This window comes from Necator americanus, chromosome X (genome assembly GCF_031761385.1).
Source record: "Necator americanus strain Aroian chromosome X, whole genome shotgun sequence".
In the NCBI taxonomy this organism is placed as follows: domain Eukaryota; kingdom Metazoa; phylum Nematoda; class Chromadorea; order Rhabditida; family Ancylostomatidae; genus Necator; species Necator americanus.
Window position 1 is genome coordinate 31,445,808 of NC_087376.1, and position 27,210 is coordinate 31,473,017.

General features: G+C 39.5%; 2 protein-coding genes across 5 annotated transcripts; one reads left to right on the forward strand and one right to left on the reverse strand.

Annotated features, from left to right (window-relative positions):
- Window positions 1–846: 846 nt before the first annotated feature.
- On the reverse strand, window positions 847–13,115 carry RB195_026061 (uncharacterized protein; the record flags this gene model as incomplete). 3 transcript variants are annotated; one of them, XM_064214445.1, is made up of 24 exons in its annotated part: window positions 847–922; window positions 1,243–1,324; window positions 1,383–1,453; window positions 2,437–2,553; window positions 2,609–2,732; window positions 3,049–3,137; window positions 3,335–3,431; window positions 3,493–3,613; window positions 3,679–3,801; window positions 3,865–3,932; window positions 3,990–4,122; window positions 4,191–4,262; window positions 5,016–5,148; window positions 5,247–5,361; window positions 5,430–5,511; window positions 5,574–5,711; window positions 5,770–5,937; window positions 6,010–6,114; window positions 7,748–7,867; window positions 7,935–8,039; window positions 8,122–8,245; window positions 10,012–10,177; window positions 12,813–12,854; window positions 12,929–13,115. In XM_064214445.1, the coding sequence occupies 24 exons, from the start codon at window positions 13,113–13,115 to the stop codon at window positions 847–849; spliced, it is 2,658 nt and encodes an 885-aa protein (XP_064070325.1). The 3 variants fall into 3 exon arrangements, with proteins under 3 accessions (XP_064070325.1, XP_064070326.1, XP_064070327.1); XM_064214446.1 differs by having other exon boundaries at window positions 5,424–5,511; XM_064214444.1 differs by lacking the exons at window positions 12,813–12,854; window positions 12,929–13,115 and adding an exon at window positions 2,890–2,952 and having other exon boundaries at window positions 10,012–10,154.
- On the forward strand, window positions 10,677–26,810 carry RB195_026062 (uncharacterized protein; the record flags this gene model as incomplete). Of its 2 annotated transcripts, XM_064214447.1 has the most annotated exons (15): window positions 10,677–10,827; window positions 10,968–11,084; window positions 12,419–12,519; window positions 22,323–22,502; window positions 22,557–22,715; window positions 23,014–23,111; window positions 23,179–23,292; window positions 23,361–23,438; window positions 24,818–24,920; window positions 24,984–25,107; window positions 25,845–25,939; window positions 26,068–26,199; window positions 26,277–26,437; window positions 26,516–26,666; window positions 26,736–26,810. In XM_064214447.1, the coding sequence occupies 15 exons, from the start codon at window positions 10,677–10,679 to the stop codon at window positions 26,808–26,810; spliced, it is 1,839 nt and encodes a 612-aa protein (XP_064070328.1). The 2 variants fall into 2 exon arrangements, with proteins under 2 accessions (XP_064070328.1, XP_064070329.1); XM_064214448.1 differs by lacking the exons at window positions 10,677–10,827; window positions 10,968–11,084; window positions 12,419–12,519 and having other exon boundaries at window positions 22,350–22,502.
- Window positions 26,811–27,210: the final 400 nt, after the last annotated feature.

The following is a 27,210-nucleotide window of genomic DNA, read 5'->3' on the forward strand; positions in this document are numbered from 1 at the left end:
AAATTTTAACGAATTGGAGTGATATGCATGTGTTTTTCTTGAATACATTTTTTTGTGTTGTTCTTTTTTCAATTTGACTTCTGGGAAGTCTTCAGTAACCGTTTCGTGAGGTCTACGTCCGATGAAGAACCTGCATCAGTTATGAGTGGTCAGTTAACAGCTATCATGTTGTAAATGCTAAACACTTCCAAATTGCAGAATTACAAATTTTCAGGGAAATTGTGATCTGCCTTGATGTAACTTTGCTTGACTTTCCGGCAGTCTCTACCAATCGTTCTCTGAGTGATTCTTCACCATCATAAGATCATAGATTTTATTGAGCTTGAATTATCAGAACATAAACTGGCTTTTATTTGACACATTGAAATTCTAGTTATATTTGTCACCGTTCTCAACTTCGTTCGGTGAATAACATAAGCACGCTAGCAGATGCTAAAAAATAAAAAAAAAGAAATGACCTTCACAGAAAGTATTGTTGATGACAATGTTAAGGATACAACGTTCAACTGATCCTGTCAAGGCAAATAAACACTAACAGAAGGAAGATACTAAAAATCACATCCTCCTGAGTGCATTTTTGGACTGAGAAGAAGCTGAGCAATATGAACAAGATTATTTGACTTTTGACATTGTTGGCTTTGCAGGGTCCATCATTTTAGACATACATGGATTGCAGGTAGAGGTTTGGCAAGCATGGAAAGAGGAAAAGCGGTTGGGTACATACATATCACCTCGCCGGTACCGGGAGATAGAAATGAGTGAATGGACGTTATTTCGTTCAAACAGACGCACAGCGTACGTCATCTGCCGGTCCTCTTTGTTTTTTCAGAAGCACGTGGATTTCCATCAGACACCATCGAACGAAATGAATTCCTCGAGTTGATAATGACTTAAAAAGTGCGCCCAGTCGACGTCTTTGGCTCTGAAATGTTCTCGGTTAACGGTGAGGGGAAACATTTTTGACATGCAGCCGGCAGAGTAGGATAGACGGAGTGAGATTCCGGTTGAACATAATGCGGGGAAGGATAAGCTCTTTTCTTGTTTGGAAATGTTTACATAGACGGATGTTCACCTTCGTAGAGGTAATTAATAGATGTTTGAAGCGAAACAAAAATATAATAAAACGCTACATGAGAGCGACCACCATATTCCTGGATATCACCAGAACTGTGGCGAACTGAAACAAGTTGGCGATCACCATTCGGCAGCTACATTTCTGGAATGAACAACAATGAAACTTACATTTGAAGTTTAGAAACATTGCTCTGGGTGCAAAATGCGTCAGTTTTGTAATGACAGGATTTATGACATACGAGTTTGCAATCTGAAAAGAAATATTATAGGAGCTCTTGTTCACATCTTCTTCTTAGTCCTCAATTTACCTCGACATTGATATGCTTGCTTTGAGAAACTGGATTTTATCCGTTGTTGGCAGACGTTGCAATTTACACCGCTGAAAGAAAGATAAATAACATAAATATAACAATATATTATGCGATTCACGCTTATGCTTTTCAATTCATTCGGTTCATTCAGTGCAAAATTTATAGGGACGTAACCGTAATTTTGGCAAATTAAGCGATACTGAACCAAGAATAAAATGAAGTTCGAGAAGATATGTTTATCCTATGAACTGAACGGAACAATTTCACATATAATTATATATGTATAATATCAATCTTAGATATATTATACATATGGTGGGCAAAATAAAAGAAAAGAAAAGAAAAATCGGAACCTACAGAAAGAACAAAATCACGACTTCGGTTTCACGGAGTTAGCCGCTCAAATGCTAGGGAGTAAAGTAGTATGATAGTAAATAAAACTTCATATAGACACAGTATTCGGGATATAAATAATTACGTTCTCAATATCACAGGTTACTCAAGGCAATCCCCGCAATCGTTATCGATTTTGAGATCATGAAAAGAGAAGGTTTGTAAGAGGCGTTATTTAGCATACCCACACATAATTGTTGCACAGCTGGATCATAAGACGTTCCCGTGTTCGACAACTTTTTTCAAACTAATCAATACTGGACAGTCGGAGGAATGTGCCGCAGCTTAGGTTGCTCAAAATTGACGGGGATTTAAAAGTTTGCAAAAATGGACTGTCTTGGAGTTTGCGTCTTCTGCGTTAGTAAGTATTGACAGGAAGTTTTCTGGAAGAAATATTGTCCCTAAAGCTACCGTAGCCGTTACGTTGAGCAGCTGAAGGTCAAAATGTGCTAGCTGACTTCAGTGTTCGAGATCACAAACGAACAACAGACGACGCCACGGTGAGCGGAGCGAGCTTGAAGCGCTCGTGACTCATTTCCTATGCAAAAGAGTTTGCGCTGCGGACTTTGGATATGGTCTCGGCACGATTTCCATTACAGTAGGGGATATAAGCTTCTTCAATGAATATCATTCTTTTAACCAATGTTCTAGTGCAAACCCTCGGATTTTTACAGCCACAAAAGTGTGTTCGTTGTAGATGTGCAGCTTTTTGCCTCGTCGCATCAGTTTTGCTGCTGCTGGCTCGTTCAACATTGAAGGAGGAATCAGGAAATACCTGTAGTCACAAAATGTTATCTAAAAAAGGAGCTGAAAACGTGGAAATGACGAACTTTAATTGTTTTTCATGCTCTAATTCAAGAACCAGAGTGCTGTGTTGGTATAAACTCTTGCTAGATTCACCCGACCTTCCTCCAACGGACTGAGTTTCATTATACCGTTCGCCTCCCGTTGAAGCTGAAAATCAAAAGTAAAATGTTAGCGTTTTCTCTGGAATTGTTAAATCCAGTTGTAAATACAAAAAGGTGAGATGAGCAGAAAAAAGTCTGCAGTGAACAAGTATTCACCACTGTCACTTTCTCATGGGACACATCTCTGAACTAAGTGTGCTTACATTTCTGGATCAAATCCTGAGTTGCAAGCTCGTGGGCTATTAAAACAACAGAAACGTTTAAGCCTTGAAAAAAATTTATAATAGTTAGTTGAGAACTATGACTATACTACAACTATACTTTATAACAGTTGAGAAAGAAAACGGTAAGAATGGCCTTACCTGCATATCTCGTCCTACTTGGATCACGACTTGGCGGGAGGCTAACTGCTTCCTCAATCTCAGGCCCATCGACATCCATTGATCGTGATCTTGAAACGTTTATTCTGAGATCATATAGAAATCCCAATATTTAAATTTTGTAACACATTAACTCCTTTCAGTTCCAGCAATTAACAAAAAGGTATGATTACATTGTAAATCTTTGCCTTGTTTTTCTTGAGACTATTCCATACAGACACGATATTTAAGAGATTCGCTGTCCTTATCCGAGAATAAGAAGTCTTACCTCTGTGTTTGGCTTTTTCGACGCCCACTAAGCCGATCTCGCAGTTCGCCAAAAAAAGATCGCTCTCTTTTCGGTGGGATCGGCTTCTTCTCGCGGTCTGGAATGCTCATCGAATGTTTTTCAAATCAGTAGTTAGTTATTTCTAGTACACTTCTCACCGCGACCTCTCCTCTCGTCTAATGGTTCCGTAGAAGGTATTGATCGTGGATGGGCTGCGCTTTCAACGACACGAGTTGTCGTTGCTGGAGGGGTACTATCTACAACTCTTTGGAGGTTCTCCTGCAAAATCTTATTGAAGTTAGTGTTTTATTTGAAGTTTAGAAACAACGTTGCAAACGACCCGCCCTGAGTTGCTCCATGGTTGGGTCATTCTGAAATTGTTGGTCGAGCATTTGCTGTATATGAGGATCGACAGCATTTTCCATCGATCCATGAACAGATTGAATGGCGGGCTTTTCTTTCAACTGCTGAAATGTGTGAAATTTTGCGAGTTGATTAAGAAGTATTCGAAGAAGGCATGGTTAACCCACTTGCGCCACTGTTTTTACAACTACTGTTGTGGTTTTTCTCGGCATTATTTCGGTATTCTCGTAGTTATCTGCAAGAGTAGCTTGTATTCGTTGTTCACTACTTCAATATAGTCGGAATTCCGAACCATGAGGGTCGTAAATTGCTCTTCTTTGCGTTGTGACCGTTTCGCGGAATTCGCTTCCATTGCTGTGTCGAATTTTCACCGAATCAACAACTTTACCAGCTGTTAGTGTTTTAGGATCGTAGTAGAAATCAAACTAAAATGAAGCTTGTGTGAGAATGGAAACGCCTCTCATTCGTACTTAATTATTTTCTGGAAGGTTACCTGTACAGTAAGTTCTCCAGCCACATCGTCTTTTCTGTAAGGTCTTCCTTGCAACTTTAAATTATGCAGATTCTGCAACTGTATCGGTTAGAGGTAATGGGTTAGACAGTAAAATGCAGATAGAGCTACTAATAAGCTGATTCATAGGACTCTAGTTACGGGTAGCGTATCATGGATTTGACGACATAGGATCACTCCAAGAATAGATTGGGGTAAATGTATAAATCACGAGTTTAAGCGCCCAATACCTCCTAGTAATCCTGAAAAAGTCGTTTGAAACAGCCTTATGTGATTCGTTTCTCTTTCTTTTCCTTTAGCAGTGTAACTTGTTACATACTCCTCCAGTACTCCCCCAGCAACGACAACTCGTGTCGTTGAAAGCGCAGCCCATCCACGATTGTCACAGGTTATAGAATGCGGGGAGTTCCCAACATGTCGGTGGTTGTGAGGGTGGGATTGCTTCTACTGCTTATTTGACTTATACTGGTTGGATTGCGGACGTTGAACCGAGTTGCCCGCACTCTATTGCCCAGTAATCTGCATAGCTGTAGAGACGAAGTCACACAGAGCTACTATACAAACCTTTTTCTGGATTACTCAGAAAAATCGAGCATGATAAACCTATTTGTGGAGAGAACACAACATCGCCAATTTCATGACACGCTATCTTCAGGCTAGAAGTGCGATCTGTTTGAGTCCCACAACAGTAATCTTTAGATATCATCGCAGTGAATGGAAACCATAGCAAATGGAACTTCTCGTAACGAAATCTTCAAAGAAAGTGAATCTTCGAATGACGTATTTTAGAAACCCCTTCAAACGCACTTCGCCACTTTTTCTAATTTCTTCGAAGTTCACTATGGCAAGTCCGAGGAAGTGTTTGTCGTCATCCGACGTGACCTTCGTCCCTGCATCATAGACTTCGAACAGAATCTCTTCCGACGCTGGAGTCAAGTCGCTAAAATTTCACTGCTTACAACATTTCTCATTTTTATTGAATCTGGTTATCTTACAGGGATAAGATTTCAACATGAAATAAAAGTTCAATTTGCTTACAAGTCGTATGTTTCCTCCCAATAAGGGCACGCGTTTATTCCCTTTGTCGTTGTGAATTTCTGTGCTGGTTCATCCATTTCAATCACAACATATGGTTGGTGGACATCGATATTTGCTAAAATATTTAATTATATGAAAAAACAACAGGTGAAATGTTGGCATGCATATGATGTAGACCTGCACCCCTTCCAAGATGATTGGCTTTTATCACTTTAACACGCAGTTTGTTTGCTGGAGCGTTGTTATTCGTCATTGGCGATATCAACTGAAAAAGTTTTGCCTTTTTTCTCATGCCATACACGACTTCGAGAAGAAAATCTGGCCTACATGAGATTCATTTAGTTTTTTGAACATTTCGGGAACTTGCATAGGAACACCTGGCACCTCTCCGGACAGCCGGCTTGGATCCATCATAGGTTTGGGTGAAGGAGTTGTGGGTGTAGTAGAGATGACGGGTGAATGATTCTGTAACATAGTTTCCTATAGAGAATAACTTCTTTCAGTACGCTCTGCCTGATCCAACCTGGTCGTGATAAACCCTTTCGTGAAATGTGTCCATCATGTGGTGGTCTTCCATTCGCCAATCATCCGGATTTGGTGGCAACGCTTCCGAAAGATTGATATTTGTGACGGCCGACAATAAACAACGCCGAATTTTTTCCTCGACTAGTCCGAGGGAGACTTGTGTTTGCTGGAATGAGTGCATGTATGAAGTATTCATAAACCGACAGGTTATATCTGCAGTGAAAGAAAAAAAGCATACGGCATTAGAATCTGTGTTTGTTAATTCTATATCCATTTCCGGCCTTCCATTGAAGCATCCCATTAGAAAAAGTTGATTGGCTATGCATGCAAAACGGCATTCCACCTGAATAAGGCACATAAAAAACGAACTTGATGTATATGAGCGAACAGCTCTGCCATCGAGTAAGTTGACATTCAGATTCGCTAGTGAACCTAGGGCAAAATCTACGAAATTCATGGTGTTAGGATCTCTCAACGAATAGATATGGTTAAGGGAGTAGTTTACGGCTGCAAGCGCAATCACGCTCAGTTCCCCCCGGATTATCTAGAAAAAAGGCGTGGGAAAAGGCCCTATTGCACCAAATTATCCTACGACCCTACGAGGCATCTGAACGTGGTTCGTCTGCGAGCGATCGAACATTAGTGGGTTGTCAAAGCTCTTTTTCAATGTTTACTCCCAAACGCGGCATTTATGTCTATGCTCGTTCTGGTGCCTCGTAGGGCATTGGGCGCAGCAAATCCGTTTCTCACGCTGTTTAAAAAAAAAAAAAGATAATTGAGAGGAACTGAGTGTGGACGCGTTCATACGCGCGAACTATACCTCTAACTCTCTATTCTAGGAGAGAATCCAACACCATCATTTTTGAGGGATGCTGTGTTTTAAGTGACTACATCACCTCTGGTGGAAAGATTATGATGGTCGGAAACTCGTCCTCAATTAGTTAGCTGAACATTTCAATGTTTTCATGGAAATATACACTTCCAAGGCCCCAAGGAAATCCAATCTAAAACTTGTGGATCACATGTTCAATGGAAAATTTGCTCTCTATATGTCTTTTTACAGGTAAGCGATTGACGTCTTCAATTTCATACATGCATATACCTAACATAATCCAATATACCTTCTGTTGGAGCGAGAGGTTTTTCTTGTTTTTTTTTTGTTGAGCACTATATTCTTACTAATATCTTCAAATTAATCAAAACTGCACTACAAAACTACCATTTCCTCAGGTTGAATTCCTAAGTTGAGAATAGTACGAAAATGTGGTGAAAATTGGATTTCTCATCTTTTCGATCGGAGATGATCTACTACCTTATCTCAATTAATTTTATCGCAGATTCTCTGACTTGAGCGACAGAACAACCGCAGAATCTAGAGGTTAATCGAATCTACAAAAAGCATCGATACTGAATCCATATGAGAAAAAGAACGAAATCCAGTGCTGTAACAATCGTAACGTTCGTGCACATTCTTTTGATCTACCGAAATCAACACAGTCGCAATGTATGTGTCGAGTTCGAAAAAGTGAGAGTGCAGAAAAAAAGACTGTAAAAAATGTGAAAATGTAAGAAGTGAAGGTGAGCTTCACTAGTTGTGAAACTTCAAAATGTGAGGAACAAGTAGGGAAGTTGAAAGCGAGGAACACCTATATATCTGTCGTCATCTCGTTTACGCTTTGAGCTTCAGACATTTTGAGCCAAAATGTGCAGCTATTCGTTCCAGAAATCAGAGAAAAAAGTGGAAGTGCACATTTCATAGAGGAAAAAAAGCTATACCGCTTCCAGACAGTGTTATCCCGGTAAATATCATGATAGAAATGTTCTGCCGCTTTGTCCGAGGACCTATGGCAAGAGAAATCACACAGCGGTGGCACCTATTGTGCACGCAAGATAGATCAGTTTTTACAAGACATGTATTTGAATGTGTTATTATATTAATTATTATAGTTATGTAGATGAATAAAGTTTAGACGTACCTCTCCACGCAGATCGACGATATTTGCGTCGAAGTTGCTGACCAAAAGCCTCTCAGGCGTTCGCTGAGATGAAACGACTCTAAGGCAAACGCATGGAAGGTGAATGTTTGTCCGAAGGGTCTGGAAAGAAAACCTTAGCTTCCAAGCTCTAAGCTAATACAGCAACACATCACAGGTAACGACTCACCAAATGTTCACGTGGTCCGTGCTCAACTCGGATGTGACTGAGCCTGGGAGGTTTTTTCACATGCATATGATTTCCAAATCCATCAAATATTACTTCGCATTCAGTCTATAACAAAGATCTAAGAATTAAAATGTAATGTTAAGATTTCCTCACTTCCACAATTCTTTCACGAATCTTTGACACGAACCGGTCGATTCACTTTCTTGGCGGCGTCATTAAGCGACTTTATCCATGCTTCCAAAGGTCCGGGTACTTTTAAAAAATTGTTGTAAACCCATGCTAACACTTCGTTCGTCCATTCGCTGTTTGAGCTGCAATATTCCGTTGTACAGAAAGCGCAAACAGAAATGCAGTCAATTTTTTCTCAAACGGCTTCCTTTGTGTTAAAGTGCTTCCTCGCATTGTTTATCCACTTGAAGGTTTGTCACCGTCTCGAAAGAGTGACTCAAGTTTAAAGTCGCTGCAACTGAGCAACAAAAAAGGTACAATGAACTACTGCACTGTGCTCGCAAAACGCCTTTAGGCTTATAATATTGTCGCCACTCTAAAATGCTCAAGGTGAGATCTTTTATGTTTTGGAACGTGGATGCTGTAGCGCTGTAGCCTCGTCTTGCACAAACGTACCTCTAAAATCGTTCATTGTTTCAGAGTGTCAAATTGTTCGTTTCAAAATAGAAGGAAAGAGAGAACTGCATAGGTTGTATACAGAGTTTTCTTTAAGGAAGTCATAAGACGCTTGGCGCGGAATGTTCAACGTTCTTCATACAGTTTGATGGGAAATCATTCAAAACACTGTTTCTTATACGTGTAGGCTTGATGTAATCGTAAGTCAATGTGGAAAATAGGAAGGTAAGAAAACAACAGGAGAATTTTTAGATTCATCTTAAAAACATTAAACCGTCTGCACATGAGAAGAACTCTGACACGAGGTGAATGATGAACAAAATGAAAGAGTGGACAGCTGCAGAGTTTGGTAGCCAAAGTACATGAATACAGCTGGTGAAACGATGTAAATCCTACAGCTAGTGCCTTTGAATTCTTTTTTTCAGCAAGTGTACTTCGAAATCTCAACGTCATAAACTTCTCAAGGAATGAGGTGAAGGAAGGATACGGTGTTTTTGAGACTTTGAAAAGAAAAATTGCGCACCAACGAGACTCGTCTATCTACGGGTGTGACTCTATGTTGTCATCATAATTTTTATTCGCGTATGTTAACTAATTGTTCTCAAAAATTACGACATCAAATTCAACAGCGCAAAGTTTGTACGGAGCGGTGATGCGAGAAAAGTGCGGATTGTATGTTCATCTTGTTCACACAATCTGCGCACAAGAAACAGATGACTTATGTCGTACTTATCCCTTCTGAACGATGATAGATATCCCATGATCAACAAAGCAGTAGAAATGAATTAAGAGGGATATTAACCTTGGATTCGGAACATATTTATTTTCTCCTCGCGCTTCATTTTTTTCCTACTGCAATGATCAGGTTAGTTTTAACCAAACAAATTATTTGAAAAGGAGCGGGATTGGCTGAAGACGAGCGGTGCCTTGCAGATTACTGAAACTTCATGTCACAGTCATATTTATTTTTCGGGTACTCAGACGTATCCTTCGCGCATTGTTTCTCTGAGCGATACGTAATCAGTTGTGAGGCACATGCTCTGAGTTGTTGTAACGACTAGGAAGCAGATGTGTTTGATAGTGCTGCGGAAGGAAAAGAGCAATCATTGCGTTGTTTTTCAGCCGAAATTAAACTTAATTAATTGATACAAGATAAAATGTAAGGGGTTGATCGAGCTATACAACCGCGATCCATCGCTGGCGGAAACTTTTAAATTTTAAATGGTGTGTTTGCTCATGTGAAAAAAAATATGGATCGATAGGAGGGAGAAGCCTTGGAAGCGATCGCATTTTACAGTGCCATCGTGTTTCAGGTATAATGGTATCGTTCCTATGTTATTATGTTGCCAAGCTTCGGACCCGACCCGTGTTGTTTTCGTCATTGAATGCATAGCACCAATGTTGTGTTCTGTTGCACATGGACGTGAAGGAAGAAGAAGTCATTACAACTCACGCATCGTATCGGGTTGGCGACGTCGTTTCTGCTGAGTGCACGGTGGTTTTTGTGGCATCATCAGCAGGACGAGTGCCGAGGTGATTCAGTGCCAAATAGCATAACAGTGCCATGAGACCCCAGCACACGATCAACCACATCATCTCTGCGCCCACCCAACCCAACACTGAAAAATTATTTCTGGATCAGGTAAATGACACGAAACTGAGATCTCAATGTACAGATGTAAGGAAAAAAAGAGGATATAAATTTCGAAAATGATGGCGAAGTGGCTTTACCTTGAAAAATTCTGGACATTCTTGATCCCAACAACAGACCCAAACAGGAAAAAATAGAGAGCAGTGCGAAAAGTATGGAAAGTGTGAATTGATCAGAACAGAAAAATGTATAGCTCCGACACAGGTTCAAAGGTTTGATCATCTGCTTGCCGCGAAAGAACAGCGAGAAGATCCTGTCCAATGTCGTGTCTGAACTCTCGTATGCGGAGTTCAGTGGCACAGGTTTGCACAAATTAGAAGAATGCTTGGTCTCCAAAGTATCCCGACAAGTTGAGTAGTCTTTTTGTGTCATCGACAGACAACGCTGGCACTCCAATGCGGATGAAGAATTGACAGTAGCCATCAGTAGACAGAAAACGTGTACTTCAAGTAGCTTTCTAGGTGTCTATGAGCGTCAGTGTTGAATGCTCATTTGCTCATCTCTTGACGGTCCTTGTGTCTATCGCTCTCTGCTCGCCAAACATTTTCACCATGCATGCTCGACAAGTGCCAATGTATTGCTTTGTGATAAGACCGGATCTTATAGTAGAAAGAATCAGTGAGTGTGAAAGTTCAAGTGAACACCTACTCTGCACAGCATTAAATACCTTAGAAAAACCTCGGACATTGAACACTGAAAAGAAAGCACATGTAAACTCACAATACTGCTTAGAATAGTTTGTCAGTATTTTTTTTTAGCGAAACTACGGTTAACTAACTGCGCTGAAGAGGAAATGCACAAAATATGCAACAGTGCAAGACGAAATAAAGCGAAGGAAACGCGATCCGGTTGTCATCCAATGTCAATATTCAGCTGTCAGTGGTAGTCCCGGGACAGTTTGATCCTGTCCACAGAATGTGCGCTTCTATGCTGATTTTTGGGAATTGCATAGTTTTTGTAGAAAGGAGAGAACCGCCTTCACGGAAAGCTCAAAGTCGTCCGAGGGAATGGGCTTAATAAAGAACGGAACCAGACTATGTACAGGAAAGCAAAGATTTCCAAAGCTCTGCATTGGTAGCTTCAAATGAGGGGATTTGAACAATCGGTACAGTATATAACGAATATATAATACTGGAAGTTTTCCTTAATACTTTATAAAAAAACAGTAACATATGCTTATGTTCTTTTCTATTTTGTTCTGAACCTTTTTGGATTGATTTCTGGAGGAGGTTTTCCTTATCAGACATTTTTTCAGACAATCCAGAGAAACGACAAGTGGTCCTTCAATGTCCATTCAATAATGAATGTTGATTTAAGGTGAGTTTACGAGTGAAAGGCGATAGTCCACAACTGCTTCGACCTCCCACTCAACAACTTGGAGAATCCGACATAGATTGTCGGGTTAATTAAAAGGTTCTAACACTACGGTAACATGGCTAATGCAGCCTGTACGATCGTGGTCCAGACACTTAAATTGCTGAATTGAAGCTGATTTTCCTTTAGAGACTTCGTCTAATATTCGTTAGAGAAACGATAGTAGTTCCTGAATTTCTCCAAAATCTTCATTTTATTCATGTAAATGCGAAGTTGCTTGAGTTGAATTAATACCACCACATGCAAATTTAGTTGTTGAAAACTAACTAAAATGCAACCTAATATGCAAAAAAAAAAAACGAAAATCAAATGTTTTTTCATTCCCAATAGGCTGATGGCACTGGTATGTGTATCTCAAATTTGCTGGAAGATATCGGAAGAAAGAAAAATACACGGGTCATTATAATTGGACTGAATACACTGATGTCGAAAATGCAAAGCGTAGAAAAGTGTAAAAAAATGTAAAGCGTAGAATTTGGAATTGGACAATCTTTCAAGGATAATGAAGCAAATCAGGCTTTCCATTTTAAGCAAGCAGTCACAATTTCTTATCAACATTTTTCGCTAAAAGAGGAAACATTTGCTCGATTACGTCACACCATTACTAGGATGAGATGAACAGTCAGGGATACAAGTAAATCTTCTAAATTACGCTCTCGTCGAATCTCACTCAGAAAAAACCGTAAAAAAAGACCTCTTCGATCAAATTGTGTAGTGATAGATATTAGATTTTAATGAGGTTCAAACAAATTTCTATCGCATTACAGATGCAGGGAGCGGCGGGCTGTAGATCATCATCTGTGGATCCTTTTCATGCTGGTCACTTCGCCTTCAGGCATCTTTTTGCGTCAACATTTTCCATGGCTCTGCACTCTCAACTCAATGGAACATGTTATTGACCTTGTTGAAGAAGCAAATCCTTGTAGGAACTTTGTGGTAAGCAAATGTGATTTAATTATACCATGTAAAAATTTCCATTTGCCGAAAATTGTCGGTGATCGGCAAAGGTGGTAAAGGTTGACGGGAAGCGTAGGAATTTATCAACGGGCCGGATAAAAGGCGAGTTGTAAAAAGCGAGCCAAACGCTTAAAACGACTAACCGGCCCGCGTTTCAAGTGATCAAACAGAGCCGCATACGAATCCAAAGCTTTCATAAGGATGCATGTACAAGCGTGCGGACATCCCAAAACATGTTCACATGTGACTGAAGTTACCTCGATACAACCCACCAGTATGGAAGTTGCTGACAGCAAGATGAAGAACGAGAAGTGCTAGTAGTCAGTAGTTGGTGAACAGCTCTGCTTAGCTATGTCATGTGATGTAATGGAATGAATGTAATCGATACAAGTAAGAGGGCTCATACGAGGAACGTGATCGGCCGGGGTTAAAAACGGATGGTCGGGAGGGCTGACGGGACTTGGTTGTAAACCTAGCAGGAGCGCGCGTTCGCCGCTCACCCAGCAACAGCTTTGACAGTTTAATAATCGGCGACTTTCGTCGGCTTCTTCCTGGACACCGCACCCGGCCGACATTGCGGAAGGCGGTGGGCCGTGCATGACTGCATTGTGCGATGACCTCACCTGAGGTGAATGAAATTCTATGAAAAAACAAAAGAAATCCCACTCTTCCCCACTCGATGACGACTCATAATAACAACGAATTTTAAGCAGTAAGGGTTTATTCAGCATTTCTGAGCCAATTTCCATGTAAGGTTATAAACCGAGTCACTGTAGCTCAAGGATAGGTATCGCAATGATGAATAATTTGCAAATGTGGGAAATATAAGAAACTGCTTGGAACACGGGCGGCGGCGGGGCCAAACACGTGCAATCTATAAAATCAGCAAAACTTTAGCAGTTCCAGGATACGGCGTAACGGAATACGCTTCAACAATTTCACATTGAGATGAAAAAGCAGGAAATAACCTAAGTATCCAATCCCGGATATTTCATTTTCATTCTACCTTCATCTTACAAGTTTCCTGTTTCTGTTGGACGAGTAAAGCGGTAAGCTTTTAGGGACAGCCTAATTCCGAGTTAAGGTGACTCAAAATAGATTTTCTGCAGTGTTTGAAAGTTCAGTGCTACATCAAATAGTTGTATATTTTACAATTAGATGTTATTATATGGGAAATATGAATCCATTAACTACGTTTTAGGATGTTTTCAAGGATGTATCAAGAATTTCACGTTTTTTCCAGGTAGATTCCTCGGTCAACGAAAGAAAACATAGGTTTGGCGCAAGATGTGTTGTAACGCGTTGACGCCACGCGTCCTCGGTGAATGCATGTAATGACCTCTTACACAACGCGAAGAAAACTTGAGATTTCTTTTTGTTTTTTTTTTTACAAAGTTTTCAGTCATTTCTCGTATAAGAATATATGAATGCGTTACATTATACAATCTTCAAAAGTCCTTTGCCATCAATTTTTTTCCGTTTGTTTTGATCTTAGGACGAATCTAAGATCTTAAGTTTGCACGGATTTAATACCTGCCTCGATTGTTTTTTTTTTGAAAATGTAATTGTGCATGTTTACCGCTTGTTCCCATAGTGGTTATAGGAAAATCTCAAGATCGGTCCTGAAATTAAGCAAACTATGCACAGTTACACAAAAAGTAGGTCCTAAACCCAAATTTTGGAGCATCCGAGGAAATGTCTTGGGATAAAGAGAAAAGATTAAAAGAGCGAATAAAGGTTTCCTTTCAATACGAAAACGAAAGATGCTAGCCGTGTACAAATACACAAAAAATGGTCTAAATTAAATCCCAACAAACCAACTTCCCAGTGGCACCTCAGAACAAGCGGTAAAACTAATGAGAGTAATTCCGCTAAAACTCTTTAATTCTATGTATGCACTACCGTACGGAGAAAATAACGGAAAAAGCAAGAAGGAACGAGGTCTGGGGGGGGGGTTTCTGCATACTGTAGAGAGAGCTCGCTGCACGCTTTCACCGAGTGCTCGTAACGGCGCGCAACACGCATGTATGTGTATGTGTGTGGGAACGACATAGGGAGCAACTATGCACACACTCCTTCGCTCGCATATGTGCCGCATTAGAAGTGGTCTAATGGGAAAATTTGATCACCAAAATCGATTCCGATGTAGTTTTCATGACAACTAGAGGGGAATTGAGCGTATTTCGATCACACTCTTGTTTTACGCTCACAGCCCTATCTTTCCGTTGAGAGCTCCCAACATCACCAATTTCGTATTATGCTGTCTTTAAGCTTGTGAATTACAAGTTTTTCTCTGGCACTCATCCACCAAAAAGGTCTATGCGTCTATACGTACTGTTGGATTAGAGGTGTATAATACGTTCTAGTTTTTGCTGGAAATTTGCATAAGCTGCCCCTTGTGAGTTCAACCCGTTGATGACTTTCCATACCATTTTCAGTTTTGTTTTCCAACGCGAAACACCGGCCTTATCGTGAACTTGACTTTTACTCGTTGGTGATTCAACGATTACTAGTCGACTATTACCTATTTGACATTATGTTTGTGTGCGATCACGTATAAACCTTATCAGTTCATGTCGTTGTGTTTTTTTTTAATTCAAAAATTTTCATCTATAGTTATAGAGACAAAGTGTGGAGCATCACATTTCAACGCCCATCTTCCGTCAACATATTTTCACATAAATGCAATAGGTCGTAAAGATACGTTTTTAGGCTTGTTAACACGCTTGTCCTTGGCACAATAACGGTACTCCTTAATGTTGCACGAACGTGACCTGCAATCTCATAAGTTTCCTGTTCTTCCCTCCTGATATGTTAACTTTTACAGCAGTTTTTTTTTCAAATATTAGTTTTATTATTTTATTTTGTCGGTTTAACTCTATCTGCATTTTTAAAGGTGATGCTCATAATATAGGTTTTTTTTCTCACCATTTCCATTTCATTTCAGTTTCTGTTCCTTTATACCTTGATGAAGAGTTCGGGGTCGTTTGTTTGATCAAGTCGCAGTAGAAGTCGCACTTGGATTGATCGGAACAGGATTCATCCAGAGCAGGAAATTGATATTCAGGATTAAGTCTAGTGTGGAGAAGTCATCAAGCAAAAGTCTGCCCATCACTTTTGAACAACAACATCAACAAATAGCACATGTAGCCAATCTTATTCCATTCAATGAAAGCACGGCTTTAGCAAATGCTACTCAGATCATTGTGTTCTTCCCGGAAACCGACAATTTCGTGCAGAGTCTTCTACTAAACAATCGCCAGCACCCGAATGACGTTGGATGTTGATGGCAGACACACGGAAGTTTCCGAAAAATTACATCTTTATAAACATCGAATGGCTAAATGTGGATTGCTACTAACGTCTCCGAGAATCTTGATATCAATTCCTACACCAGTTGTCTTAGTTCGGCCACTTCTAAGGATCCTCGCGATAAATTTTTACTCCTCAGAACGTTGACAAATTCCAGTAACACCACTTGGATGAACATTATAACGCCAACAACTTTGCTTCCCTGTACCTGAAGAAACGGCTTTAATAATCCTTACACATCTAGATCGGTTTGTCGCCTTTTATCGATATCTAAAGGACGGAGTAACAGGAGAAGACGAAAGCAGTGGAAACGACAAATAACTGATAGATTGATTTGATGTCCGCGCTATTTTCAGGATGCACGAAATTGCAGATTTTCTTCTTAAGATTTTCTTGAATTCTAAGCGGACTGCATTTCTTGCATCACCTTCGATTACATCATCTAAATGTAACCAAAAGAAAAGGAAAAATCAGCACAAGAGCTCAAAAGGAAACAAATGCTGACCATTGGCCACCACTCTATCATTTTCCCAATCAGTTTTAATAACTAGTCTCTTGGTAAGAACCACTATAATGGTCCATTCAAGGATCACAAACCTCACAAACTGATTACTTTCCTACTCTTCGCTCTGGGAGCTTACTCATGTCTCTATATGGCCCTGATTTTTCGAAAGCAGTAACTGTTTGTACATGCGATCGACAACGTTTAGTCTGCTCTAAATTTGTTTAGATGGCATTGACAATTTTCTTCATTGGCCTCATTCAAGTTCTGAACGTAGCTCGCTTGCTCGCAGATCGCTGCTCTGTGGAACTGTTCTCACGTTCCAGTAACTGGTAACACACCTTTTCATTTAGGAGATGGTCAAATGACGTCGTTGTGTTCCCGGCACCCATGAACAAGGATCAGTAATCCCCATATGCATCGCATCCTTTCCATTGCTAGGTATCTCACAGCAGTGAGATAATATGTGGTGCGCAGAGAGACAGCGGGGCGCCAATTGGCGCCTATCAGCCGGTGCATTGCGGAGAAGCGGTCGCGGAAGTATATGGTCTACTAAGATACAGCGCCTGATTTGCTTTGACGTATCCACTCGTTCCAAATGAAAATGAAAGCGGAAATGAACTGGAAACATTTTTATAATAATGCATTCGAACAGCGGATACAACTACCGTATTTGAGTTTAAATGAATTTAGGAGGGATGGAATTTGTATGCGTTTGTAGTCAAATCAAAAATTTCAAAATCAAAAAAAAAAAATCAAAATGATGTGAATTGGGTTGGTGCAGTGCGGTGAGCGGGCATCAAGAACCACCCAGTGTTGGTGCGATGTTGCGGCTGAATCTCTACAGCGAATTAATGTTGTGATGGTATTGCGCGCATGCATCAGAAGTAATGTTGTAGTGTTGCGCACGGACGTCAACAATAGTGCTGTTGCGGCGCTGCACACAACTACCAACAAGAGTTGCTGTGGTGTTGCCCATAACACTGCAACAGCCCAAATTGTGTTGCGCACGGCCACCAACATCGAATTGATGTTGCCGTGGCGTTGCACAAAGACACCAACAACGGGAGGTCCTGCGCACAGACGTCACAACCAATCAGTGCTGTTGCGGTGTTGCACACAGCCACCAGCGACGGATTGGCGGTGTTGTGGTGTTGCACGCAGACATAAACAATGAATTGGTGTTGCCCAGTGTTGCGCAACGGCGTCAACATGCAACGTTGTAGTGTTGCGCATGGACACCCACGTCGAGTTGAAGTTGCCGCAGTGTTGCAGACCGCCGCCAACAATGAATTAGTGATGTTGCGATGTTGTATGCAGCCACCCACGAGGGATCATCCCACGAATCTGGCGTGGCTGGGATTTTCGTTGGAGTACACCTATATCGGGTCGTACATTATTAATACAGGGGTGCTTCCGCTCATCTTTCCCTGCATACCGTAAGTAGATGGTCTCGGAATGCGGTTCCTTTCGACGTCCTCTATTGCGACGGGCTATCCTTGCGCCCCATCCCCGCCTGTGATTCGTTAAAAATCCATTCGGACGCCCCGATAGGCAATTCATTTCATTCGATGAATACATAAATGCATATAACATCGCAACATTACCGGTTCATTGTAGACGTCTGTCCGCAACACTGCGGCAACATCAACTCGACGTAGGTGTCCGTGCGCAACATTCAGACACCAGATTCGTGGGGTGATGCCTTTAAATCACGAGTTAGTGTTGCTGTGGTGTTGCACACAGCCATCGAAATGGGTGTTGTAGACAGACATCAGGAGCTAGGAAGTGTTCATGTGATCCTGCACGTAGGCATAAAACACTACCTACTGTGGATTTTATGGAATGTCATTTCGAAAACTTTTGAAAATTCATTTTTGTTTCGAACTGCCCTAAAATTTTATCGTATGATGCTGTCGTTTAGCTTCCAAACTAAATGATGAAGAAATAGATGGTAAGTCCTGGAGAAGAAAGAATCTTCCATAACCTTTAATTTGGTGTCTTTAGACTATTTAGAATCCCGTTGTAGTCGACTTAACTTTTTTAAAAACTGGTTATGTGCGACAGATCAGAATTTTTTTGTCGTGAAAGACAGAGACGGGTTTGCCATTCACGACAAAATGTAAAAATATGGTTGAATCCAATAGCCAGTACCTGATATACAGTACATTTTATACGAAACTCTTTTTTTTAACAAGAAGCGAGGTGACTGAGGTGAACTGAGGAAGTTGTACGCTTCTCCAATTTGTAACGTTTAAGAAACTATCGATATGGTGCACTAGACTATTGTGCATAATTTTTTGCTTCAAGATATCTGTGAACAGTAAATTTCAGTATGAATCGAGGTGTGATGAGCGAAAAAAAATACTGCGAAATTCTTTCTATTAGAGTGGAACATTTTGTGCTTTCACAAAACATTTCTATTTAACGAGAGGTATATTTGCGATTTGTAGCTCAGAAAATGTAAATGTCTAATTTTTTGTCACCTGTAAGTGGTGTAAGTTTTTGTAAGTTTTTGTTTTTTAACGACTGTTGTTTGCCTTAAGATACAGTTAACGTATTGACGACGCACTTTTTAGTGTTCATGAGGTATGGAGTCAAAGCGCTCTTACTCGCATTCAGGCCCCTGGCGATATGTCGCATTGTATTGAATTACTAGAGACTCATTTGTAAGATCAATAAATTACGCAGCGATACTCAAACTCCAGCGAAAATTCCGGAATCGTTTTGATGAAAACAACTCCAGAATAGATCATGAGCTGTTGATGAAGAAAGATATGAGAAAGTAGCGAAAAAAAAACGTAGTCATTCATGATACCATCGAGAAGACTAAAAGTGCCTGTAGCAAACAAAAAAAAAGCTGGATTCATCACACCATGTCAGTGCAGTTGAATTAATAGACTGCTGGGGGTGATAACAAAAATATTTGTACTGGAACGTTATAAGGAAAATTTTACCCGTGATTTGGTTGGACACAATTCCTCTGAATGTTTGCTTATGGAATCTTTGGTTAAATAACGTTTTTTCTACTCTTTCTTACACTTCTCTTTCCTGTTGATTTGAATTTTGCACTTTGTTTGGCTATAAAATTCATTATCAATTGAGTTTGTGATTACATGAAGAGGAGTTGGAGACTATAATAAGAGTTTGTGGATGCAGCAGTGAATGAGGCTATCTTAGTGAGACAATAACAACTCTCGGTTCTGAACTCGATCAAAAATTGTCAGCTGATTTTGCTCGTGTTTTAAAAACGAGGTTCAGGTATGGCAGTGACACATTCAACCTCGCTTTTTGTCTTCCTAACAGTGTTATCTCCATTCTATTGTCTTTTTATACCTGTTTATTCCCAGATTTCCCCAAGTGAGTACTTCCTGTCACCTATACATTTAAATTGTTTTTTTAAGTTACAGGCTCAGTGTTATTTTATTTAAAAAACCAATTCAAAGAAATTGATTCAATCATATGTTTTGAGCTTGATTTTACAGCACAAGCATATATATATATATATATATATATATATATATATATATATATATATATGTATATATATAAATAGCACATATATATATACATATATATAGCATATATATATGCATATATAGTATCGTACTCGTCAGAAACGAAATTTATTTGTTTTATCAATGAATTTTATCTTGAATTGGTGATGTTCAGAACACTTATAGTTTCACGTGCTTCTGAACATTGTTGAGGCTGTGGCTGGCTGTTACTTTGTATCAATTGTTCTTATGGTTTTGTTTGTTCAAAAGCATTTCATTCCTAACTGTTAAGAGTCACATGCGGTTCCATAGCCCACACGATGACGTCTTCATGTTTAGAATAGCAAAAGTTGATAGTCTAAAGTTCCCATTACCCTTCTTTTCTATGTCATCATTGTTGTATTGACCCTTATGTGCTTGCCTTTGTTAGCTTACTGCAGTCCACAAAAATAACTGATAAGAAAATGATAAAATTATTTTAGAGAAGGCCGTCCCTATATTCTATCATTTTTGTATTTAAATAGAGATTGTAGCCGGTAGTCAGCAACCCATCTGATATTACCGGTTGGAGCGCAGACTTTTCTATGTTGTTCTCTAATCTGTATAGTCGAAGAAAAAATTAGCAGATTTGTTGGCATCATTTAGGTTGCTGCTTGTCTACTTAAAGGCATCATCCCACGAATCTGAGGTGGTCCAAATTTTAGGTGGAGTATTCGTATACGGGATAGTAGATTATGGAGAGGGGTGTGTTTCCGTCCATTTCTTCCTAATTGCCGTAAAAAACGGAGATGCGTACACAAGAGTGGCGCGCTCCAACCAACCCGTTGAAAAAAAAAACCCCACACCCCCCCCCCTCCGAGCCATTTTCTGCGACAATTAGAAAGAAATGAACGGAATCACCCTTTTTCCTTTTAATCTACGATTCCGTATAACACTCCACCTGAAATCCGCACCACCTCAAATTCTTGGGTTGATACATTTAAACGCACTGTAACAGGAAATTGACGATGCTGGGATAAACAGAGACCGATATCAATATTGGCAGATCAATTAGGCTTATATATTCAACATTCAAGGACAGTGGAAAATAGACACTTGTTAAAGATATTGGTATCCCTGGGTGAATAGATAGCAATCCAGGAAAACAACGTGCTTTGTTGCACTCGTGTCTCCAAAGATGTATCTTATTACGGGTATTAAAACGATTACAATCCGCAAGGATCATGCGAGTTTGGAGCGCTTCTCGTACTGATTTGAGTTACCCGTTAGTTACGTTACCCGGATCTCGGACGTAAAATGGAATTGTTCGCATTCTATTGCGTAATAGACTGCATCGTAGGGGCGACCGATGCAACCAACACTTTTCTCACTTCCTTTTCTGGATTACTCGGCCGAAATGACAGTGGTGATGCTCACAACACCGTCCGTTTTGTGATACGCCGCCTTTGAAGGAAAGCACTAGGAATGCAGACTCAAGCTTGTCTTAATAATGGAGGCATGGACTTAAGTTTGGTTCCTTCGGGGATTTTGTGGAATCTTCTTGTTTGAATAGCTCCTGTTCTCTCCCGGCTGTCGTAAATGTTCTGGTGTCGAAGCTTTCTATACTACACAATTTCTTGGTTGTATTGTTGGAAATCCGGCTTCAATACCTCAAAACACACAAAAGAACAAGATCGTGTCGGAAAACACTCAAAGAAGTCTCACCTTTCTTCCTCTAAAGTGAGAGTTCTTCGGTCCTCTGACGCGATCTGCGCTCAAAGTTGTCAGAGAAGAAGAAAGTTTGATTCATTTTGATGGTCGATAATTGGTTAGAACTCTTTTAGTCTTAATTTAATGATAGCTTTCGAAATAAAATGGTTAGTCATAGTGGATCAAATGAAATAGATTTTTTTGCACTACGAGAGTTATTAGTTTTCTGCTAGTGTCATCAAGGGACAGCAGAAAATAGGAACAAGAAATAATACTATGGAACAGTACAAAAAACATCGGGAATATAGAACGACCGAAATCTGATACCTTGTCAATAAATATCAGGTACTGGGAACTAGATGATCTCGATTATTCATGAAATATTTGTATTAACAATCTTGGATTTAAGAGAAAATTATGCCAGTTTATAGCCACTTTCGTCGGATAAAAGAAAAATTTTCAATATTAAGTCCAAATGTCCGAAGGTTAAGTTCAATACTAGAATGTCACCTCGTAGAGTGTCGTCCTTTGCCTTCTCAAATTTGCCTCCACCATAGCCGTTTATTCCGGTTTACGATATGTGATCCTTTATGGATCTCAAGAAATTTATTTTTGAGTTTTCCGGCTCAGCAAAAAAAAAAGTCTTCAAGCTGAAGACGGTTAGTCCTAACAAGGTTCTGAAGCAATTGCTCATCAGAAACATGTATACTTGCTGTATCTACATTTCTTCGTTCTAGATATCTTGTAATTAGTTATAATAAATCAACTCTTTTTTTTTCTAGAGAATGAAAAGAACACCGAGCCTTCGAATGGTGCTGGTGGCACTGGTTGTCTCTTTAGGCGGTTCTTTTCATTTCGGATATCAACTTGTCATTACAAATCCATCTCAATTCGCTTTCATACAGTTTCTCAATGAAACAGTTGGACAAAAACTGACTACAGGATCTGAAAACTCCTTAGATGTAAGCGCTAAAAAGCAAAGAATATTCTGTATGTATAAAATTGTCATGTTTCAGAAAATCTGGAGTTTCGTGGTTGCTGTAATATTCCTGGGTGCTTTGTGTGGATCGTTCTTAATTCGCTTAGTTGCTGATGAAATAGGAAGAAAAAGAGGGCTATTTGTATCTATCGGTATAGGTGTTATATCCGCAGCATTGTCAGCAATTTCAAAATTTGTGAGTTTTTCTCTAAGAAAACTTTTTTTAGCTTATTGATCGTGAATGTGTAAATGACCGTTACCGTGCTACAAAGTGAATTATTTTTCAAAAAGAGTTTCAAAAGTGCTGAATTACGAGGAAGTTCGAAAGTTGGAGAATATTGGGAAACAATTAGGTTTTTTTTCTTCTGAAGAGACCGTTAGAGTACGGTCTGAAGCACTGAACACCAACTCTTTTCACACAACATGAGGAGTTGAGTCTTCACGATCTTTCTCATCTTATAGTCCTTGTACTCCCACTCACTCATAAATTTTAGATCCCAAGTTTCGTGTTATATGCGTTGTCCAGGGTGACCATGGGTTGCTCTGTTAGTCTTAGTCTCGGTTTGGCAGCTCTATTCCTTTCTGAAGTCAGGTATTTTCAAAACCATTGTTACTAAATCATTACATTTTTGTACGACTTTAATTTACGTGTACCTCAGCCCAAAAGAATGTCGAGGTTCAATTGGGATGATTACTGGCACATGTGTGCAATTTGGGACTGTTGTGGGATCAATTATAGCAATGCCACAAATTTTTGGCACATTTGACCATTGGTAAGCGCAAATACAAATTAAAATACGTACAGCCGTAGACTTAAAAATACATAAAACGATGTTTCCAGGTATCTGATCTACGTCAGTGAAATCGTGATGATGCTATCTTTTGCTATTTTTCTCCCTTTTCTTCCAGAGACACCTGGGTGAGTCCATCAAGATATTAATAAAATAAATAATGTGTTTCATAAGAAATGTTACTTTTATTGGGTCTTAAATTCCGTCTTAATTCTCCTTCGGATGGTCATTTGGTTCACGGTAATCATTGCAAGTCATGAACAAAGATTAAATTAAGAATTACGTTGCTGCACACTACTGAAACACATTCAAGTTCTAGACAATAAAAAAATTGTGCGTTTTCCTCATTGTTATTCAAGCTGTTGCAATGCTGCATCCCGACCCTAATTCAACTCTTGGAATTTTCTGTCAAATATTTTGAATCCTCTAAGATGATGGATGTATCTATTTTTGTAGCAGTAATGCAATGTTTGAGCCAAAAACTACGAATACCACACTCCCTTAAATTTCTGCCTCCTCTCTGAATTACAAAAGTATGGAAAACTACTACTGTAATATGTTGGTCGCAAAACTCTGGTTGGACTAAAATAATGGACATAACATTTTGAACAAGAATTTCATTGTGAGCCTAAAACCACCAGCGGGACTCATTAACTGCGAAATATAAGTCACATGCTTGTATACTAGGGAGGTTTGTATAACATTCTGAAGAAATGGAGAACTCCCTCCTCAGAAGACCTCTTTGTTTACACACTTTGGACGCTGAGTTCAATAGCGCTCATTCAGCGAATTTGACATCAGTCACTTCAAAGAGACGAACCAGAAATCGAGCAACTGTCCATCTTTTAGTACCTAATAGCTAGTCATTATTAATTTTTAGGTGACAGTCCTAGTGTTCAAGTAATGGGAGAATCCAATAACTACTTCATAACGATTAGAGCATAAGAAATTGTAAGAGTTGTTTGTGAAGAGGAACAAATAGCTCCTCAAAAAAAGCCTACCTTTATTCGAATTTGGAACACTACTTCTTTCAAATTAGAGGGAATTTAGAAATTTATCTAGCTCTGTCTGCAACTAACAGTGAGGACATTAGAAATAATCAATATTAAACGTTGACAGATTCCTCAGTTATCACTTTCACCAACGTCTACATGCAGTGACAGTTTTCCATTATCTTCAGTTCCCGATGAAAAGTTTAATTTGAAGAAAGTTCTCTCTATGAGAACTTATCCGTCAAACACTGATCTCGAAAAACTTTCTAAAAGTGTTCAGAGAATGTACACAAAAATTAAGAAGGTTGAATTGATCTGGCTTACAGCTTAGTCTTTCGATTATAATATTGTAAATCCATGAATAGTACCAGACCAGGACCTCAAGTGAAAAATTTCTCTAACTTTACGAGTTTTATACGACTGGTAGGTATAATTTATCAAAACTTGGGAATGTCTTGGAGAATATTCAATTGTGGAAATAGCTAAAATTGTTTCCCACTCACTGATTTTTCCAGGTTTCTTGCACAAAGAGGTGCTTATGAAGCTGCTACAAAATCGCTCAAGTTCTATTACAAATGCAACGAAGAGGCTGCGCAGCAACATCTTTTGAATATAAAGGTGACTTTTTTTCTCCTTCTTTTATTCTGCTTATTTTTCATCTTACTGAGCTATGTACTCTAGGAGGAGCAGAAACGGTACACGAAGGTCTACACTATGACGAGTGTGATGAAGAAGGGATCATTGAGGAAAAAAGCGATGATTGGTATTGTTGTAACATTCGCGATGTCGTTCAGCGGCATATCCGGTCAGTTATATTATTTTGCTTCAAGAGTGCTTCAGAGTCGGGAGAACATCCGTAGAATTCAACAAGACGGTGACACTATTGTCTTTCTCAAGAAGTTTTTTCTTTAAGAGAATGGCTAACGATAAATAAGAAGATAATTAAACAATCAGTGCTATGAATAAGGTGAGTGTATGGACAGAGAACGACGCATCACAGTTACCGTACTTCTTCATCCCGAATCAAAATGTTTTGCATCTAGCCTGTAAACGTACAACATTTGAAGATACCTAGAGGATTACTGTGCTCAGTTATTGCTAAACGAAGATTAAGGAGCGCAGATCCTCCGCTTACAGTCGCTAGTAGTTCCAAGAGTGGCCCCTCAAAACTGTTATGATATGATCGGGATTCAAGTTCAAGTTTTTACAGTAGTAAAGTTAAAGAGTTCTAAGATGATAGACATAGATGATTTTAGGAGTTGAGCACTTTAACAAGGCATTTAAAAGCAGAAATAATATTGTGATTATATTACCCTTCGACATCTACTAAAACATCTCCCTTAAAATATCAACGGATTGTCCCGAAGTAGGCTGAAATGTTCCTATGTCGGTTAAGTTTAAGTCGATCAAAAAAAAACAGTGCTCATCAAAGAAAGTGAGAAGATGATAGAAGCAAAACAAATGCGGGATTGTCACTACTCCTTAAGTACGTAATGTTACATAAATGTAAAGCTACAGGAGAATTGAAGAAAATCATTGCAGTGATTAATGCATATGCAGTCGAAATTCTAAGAGGGACTGGGTTGACTACATTGGAAGCATCTCTAGCCAATATCGGGATTGCTTTTGTTAGCATGGTAAGTCCTGTATTTTGTGCTACGTTCTCCTTTTAGCAATCTATTGTCTACTGCGTATATCATACTTTGAATTTGTTAAACTTCTCAGTAACAGCTGTTACGTATAAAAAGGTGGAAAATCATTTCAGGTTGCAATTGTAGCCTCATCGATGGTGGTCGATAAATTTGGTCGACGACCACTTCTGTTGGTAGCATTCACCGGCTGCTTAATATGCAACCTTTTTGTTTTTGCTTTAATGTTTACTTTCCACAAGTATGGGGTAAGTGTTGTTCGTCAAATTCATTCTGCATCGATTTGCCTTCAGCTCATTGAGAATTCATCCAAACATCCTTTCAGTACAACGCTCTCGGTTTCATCCTAATATTTGTTATTTGTGTTTTCATTATATTCTTTGCTATTGGACCTGGTCCACTTTGCTACTTTATTAATGCTGAACTGGTAGGACAAGCAGCTCGAAGCGGCGCTCAAAGCTGGGGAAGCGTAGTGCAGATGTTGAGGTAACCAGTTTAATTCCAGGCACGGTTCCTGAGAAGTACTCCCGTGCCACAATATTCTAAAAATACCTACTGTTTCAGTCGTTTCGTTATTGTAACAATATTCTTGCCGATGAGGGACTCTCTTGGCGATTCATGGTCGTATCTTATCATGTTTGTTGTCCCAGTAATCGCCTCGATTATCTTCCTCTATTTTCATTTACCAGAAACGAAAAATAAATCTCCACCCGAAGTAGGAATTGGTCTAAATTGTTGATCTGTTGTGGATTTTTAAGATACTCTTACCACCTGCTATTTCCAGGTTGAAGAAGCTATAGCAAAGCTTCCGACGATATTTTCGCTAAGGTCAAGAAGAGAAGATTCTTGTAAGAAGTAGAAAATCTGATGGAGAATTTCTTTTGTTTGTTGATTTTGATTGATAAAATTTTAATGATAAGAGGCTGAAAATTTCTATTTGCTTCTGTTTCTATGCTGGTTCATTCTTGCCTCGACGCATAAGCATTACTGCGACTCAGCGTAGGAGAATTTGCTCACCTCTGGCTGAAAACTGGTCAATTGAAGGAGTAGATCTCATTTCGAGTACAACTATATGTGCGTGGTTTTCACACATAAAAGAGGAAAACCAAAGAGAGACGTTTAAACATTGGAAAACCGTGGATAACACCACAGAGCTCGTTAGTTCATCATACAAAAACAAGCATGTAAATGCAGGGATGAGAATTCGGAAAAACTTTGCGTGACTACATGGAGACAAAACGGATATTACTTAAGGTTTT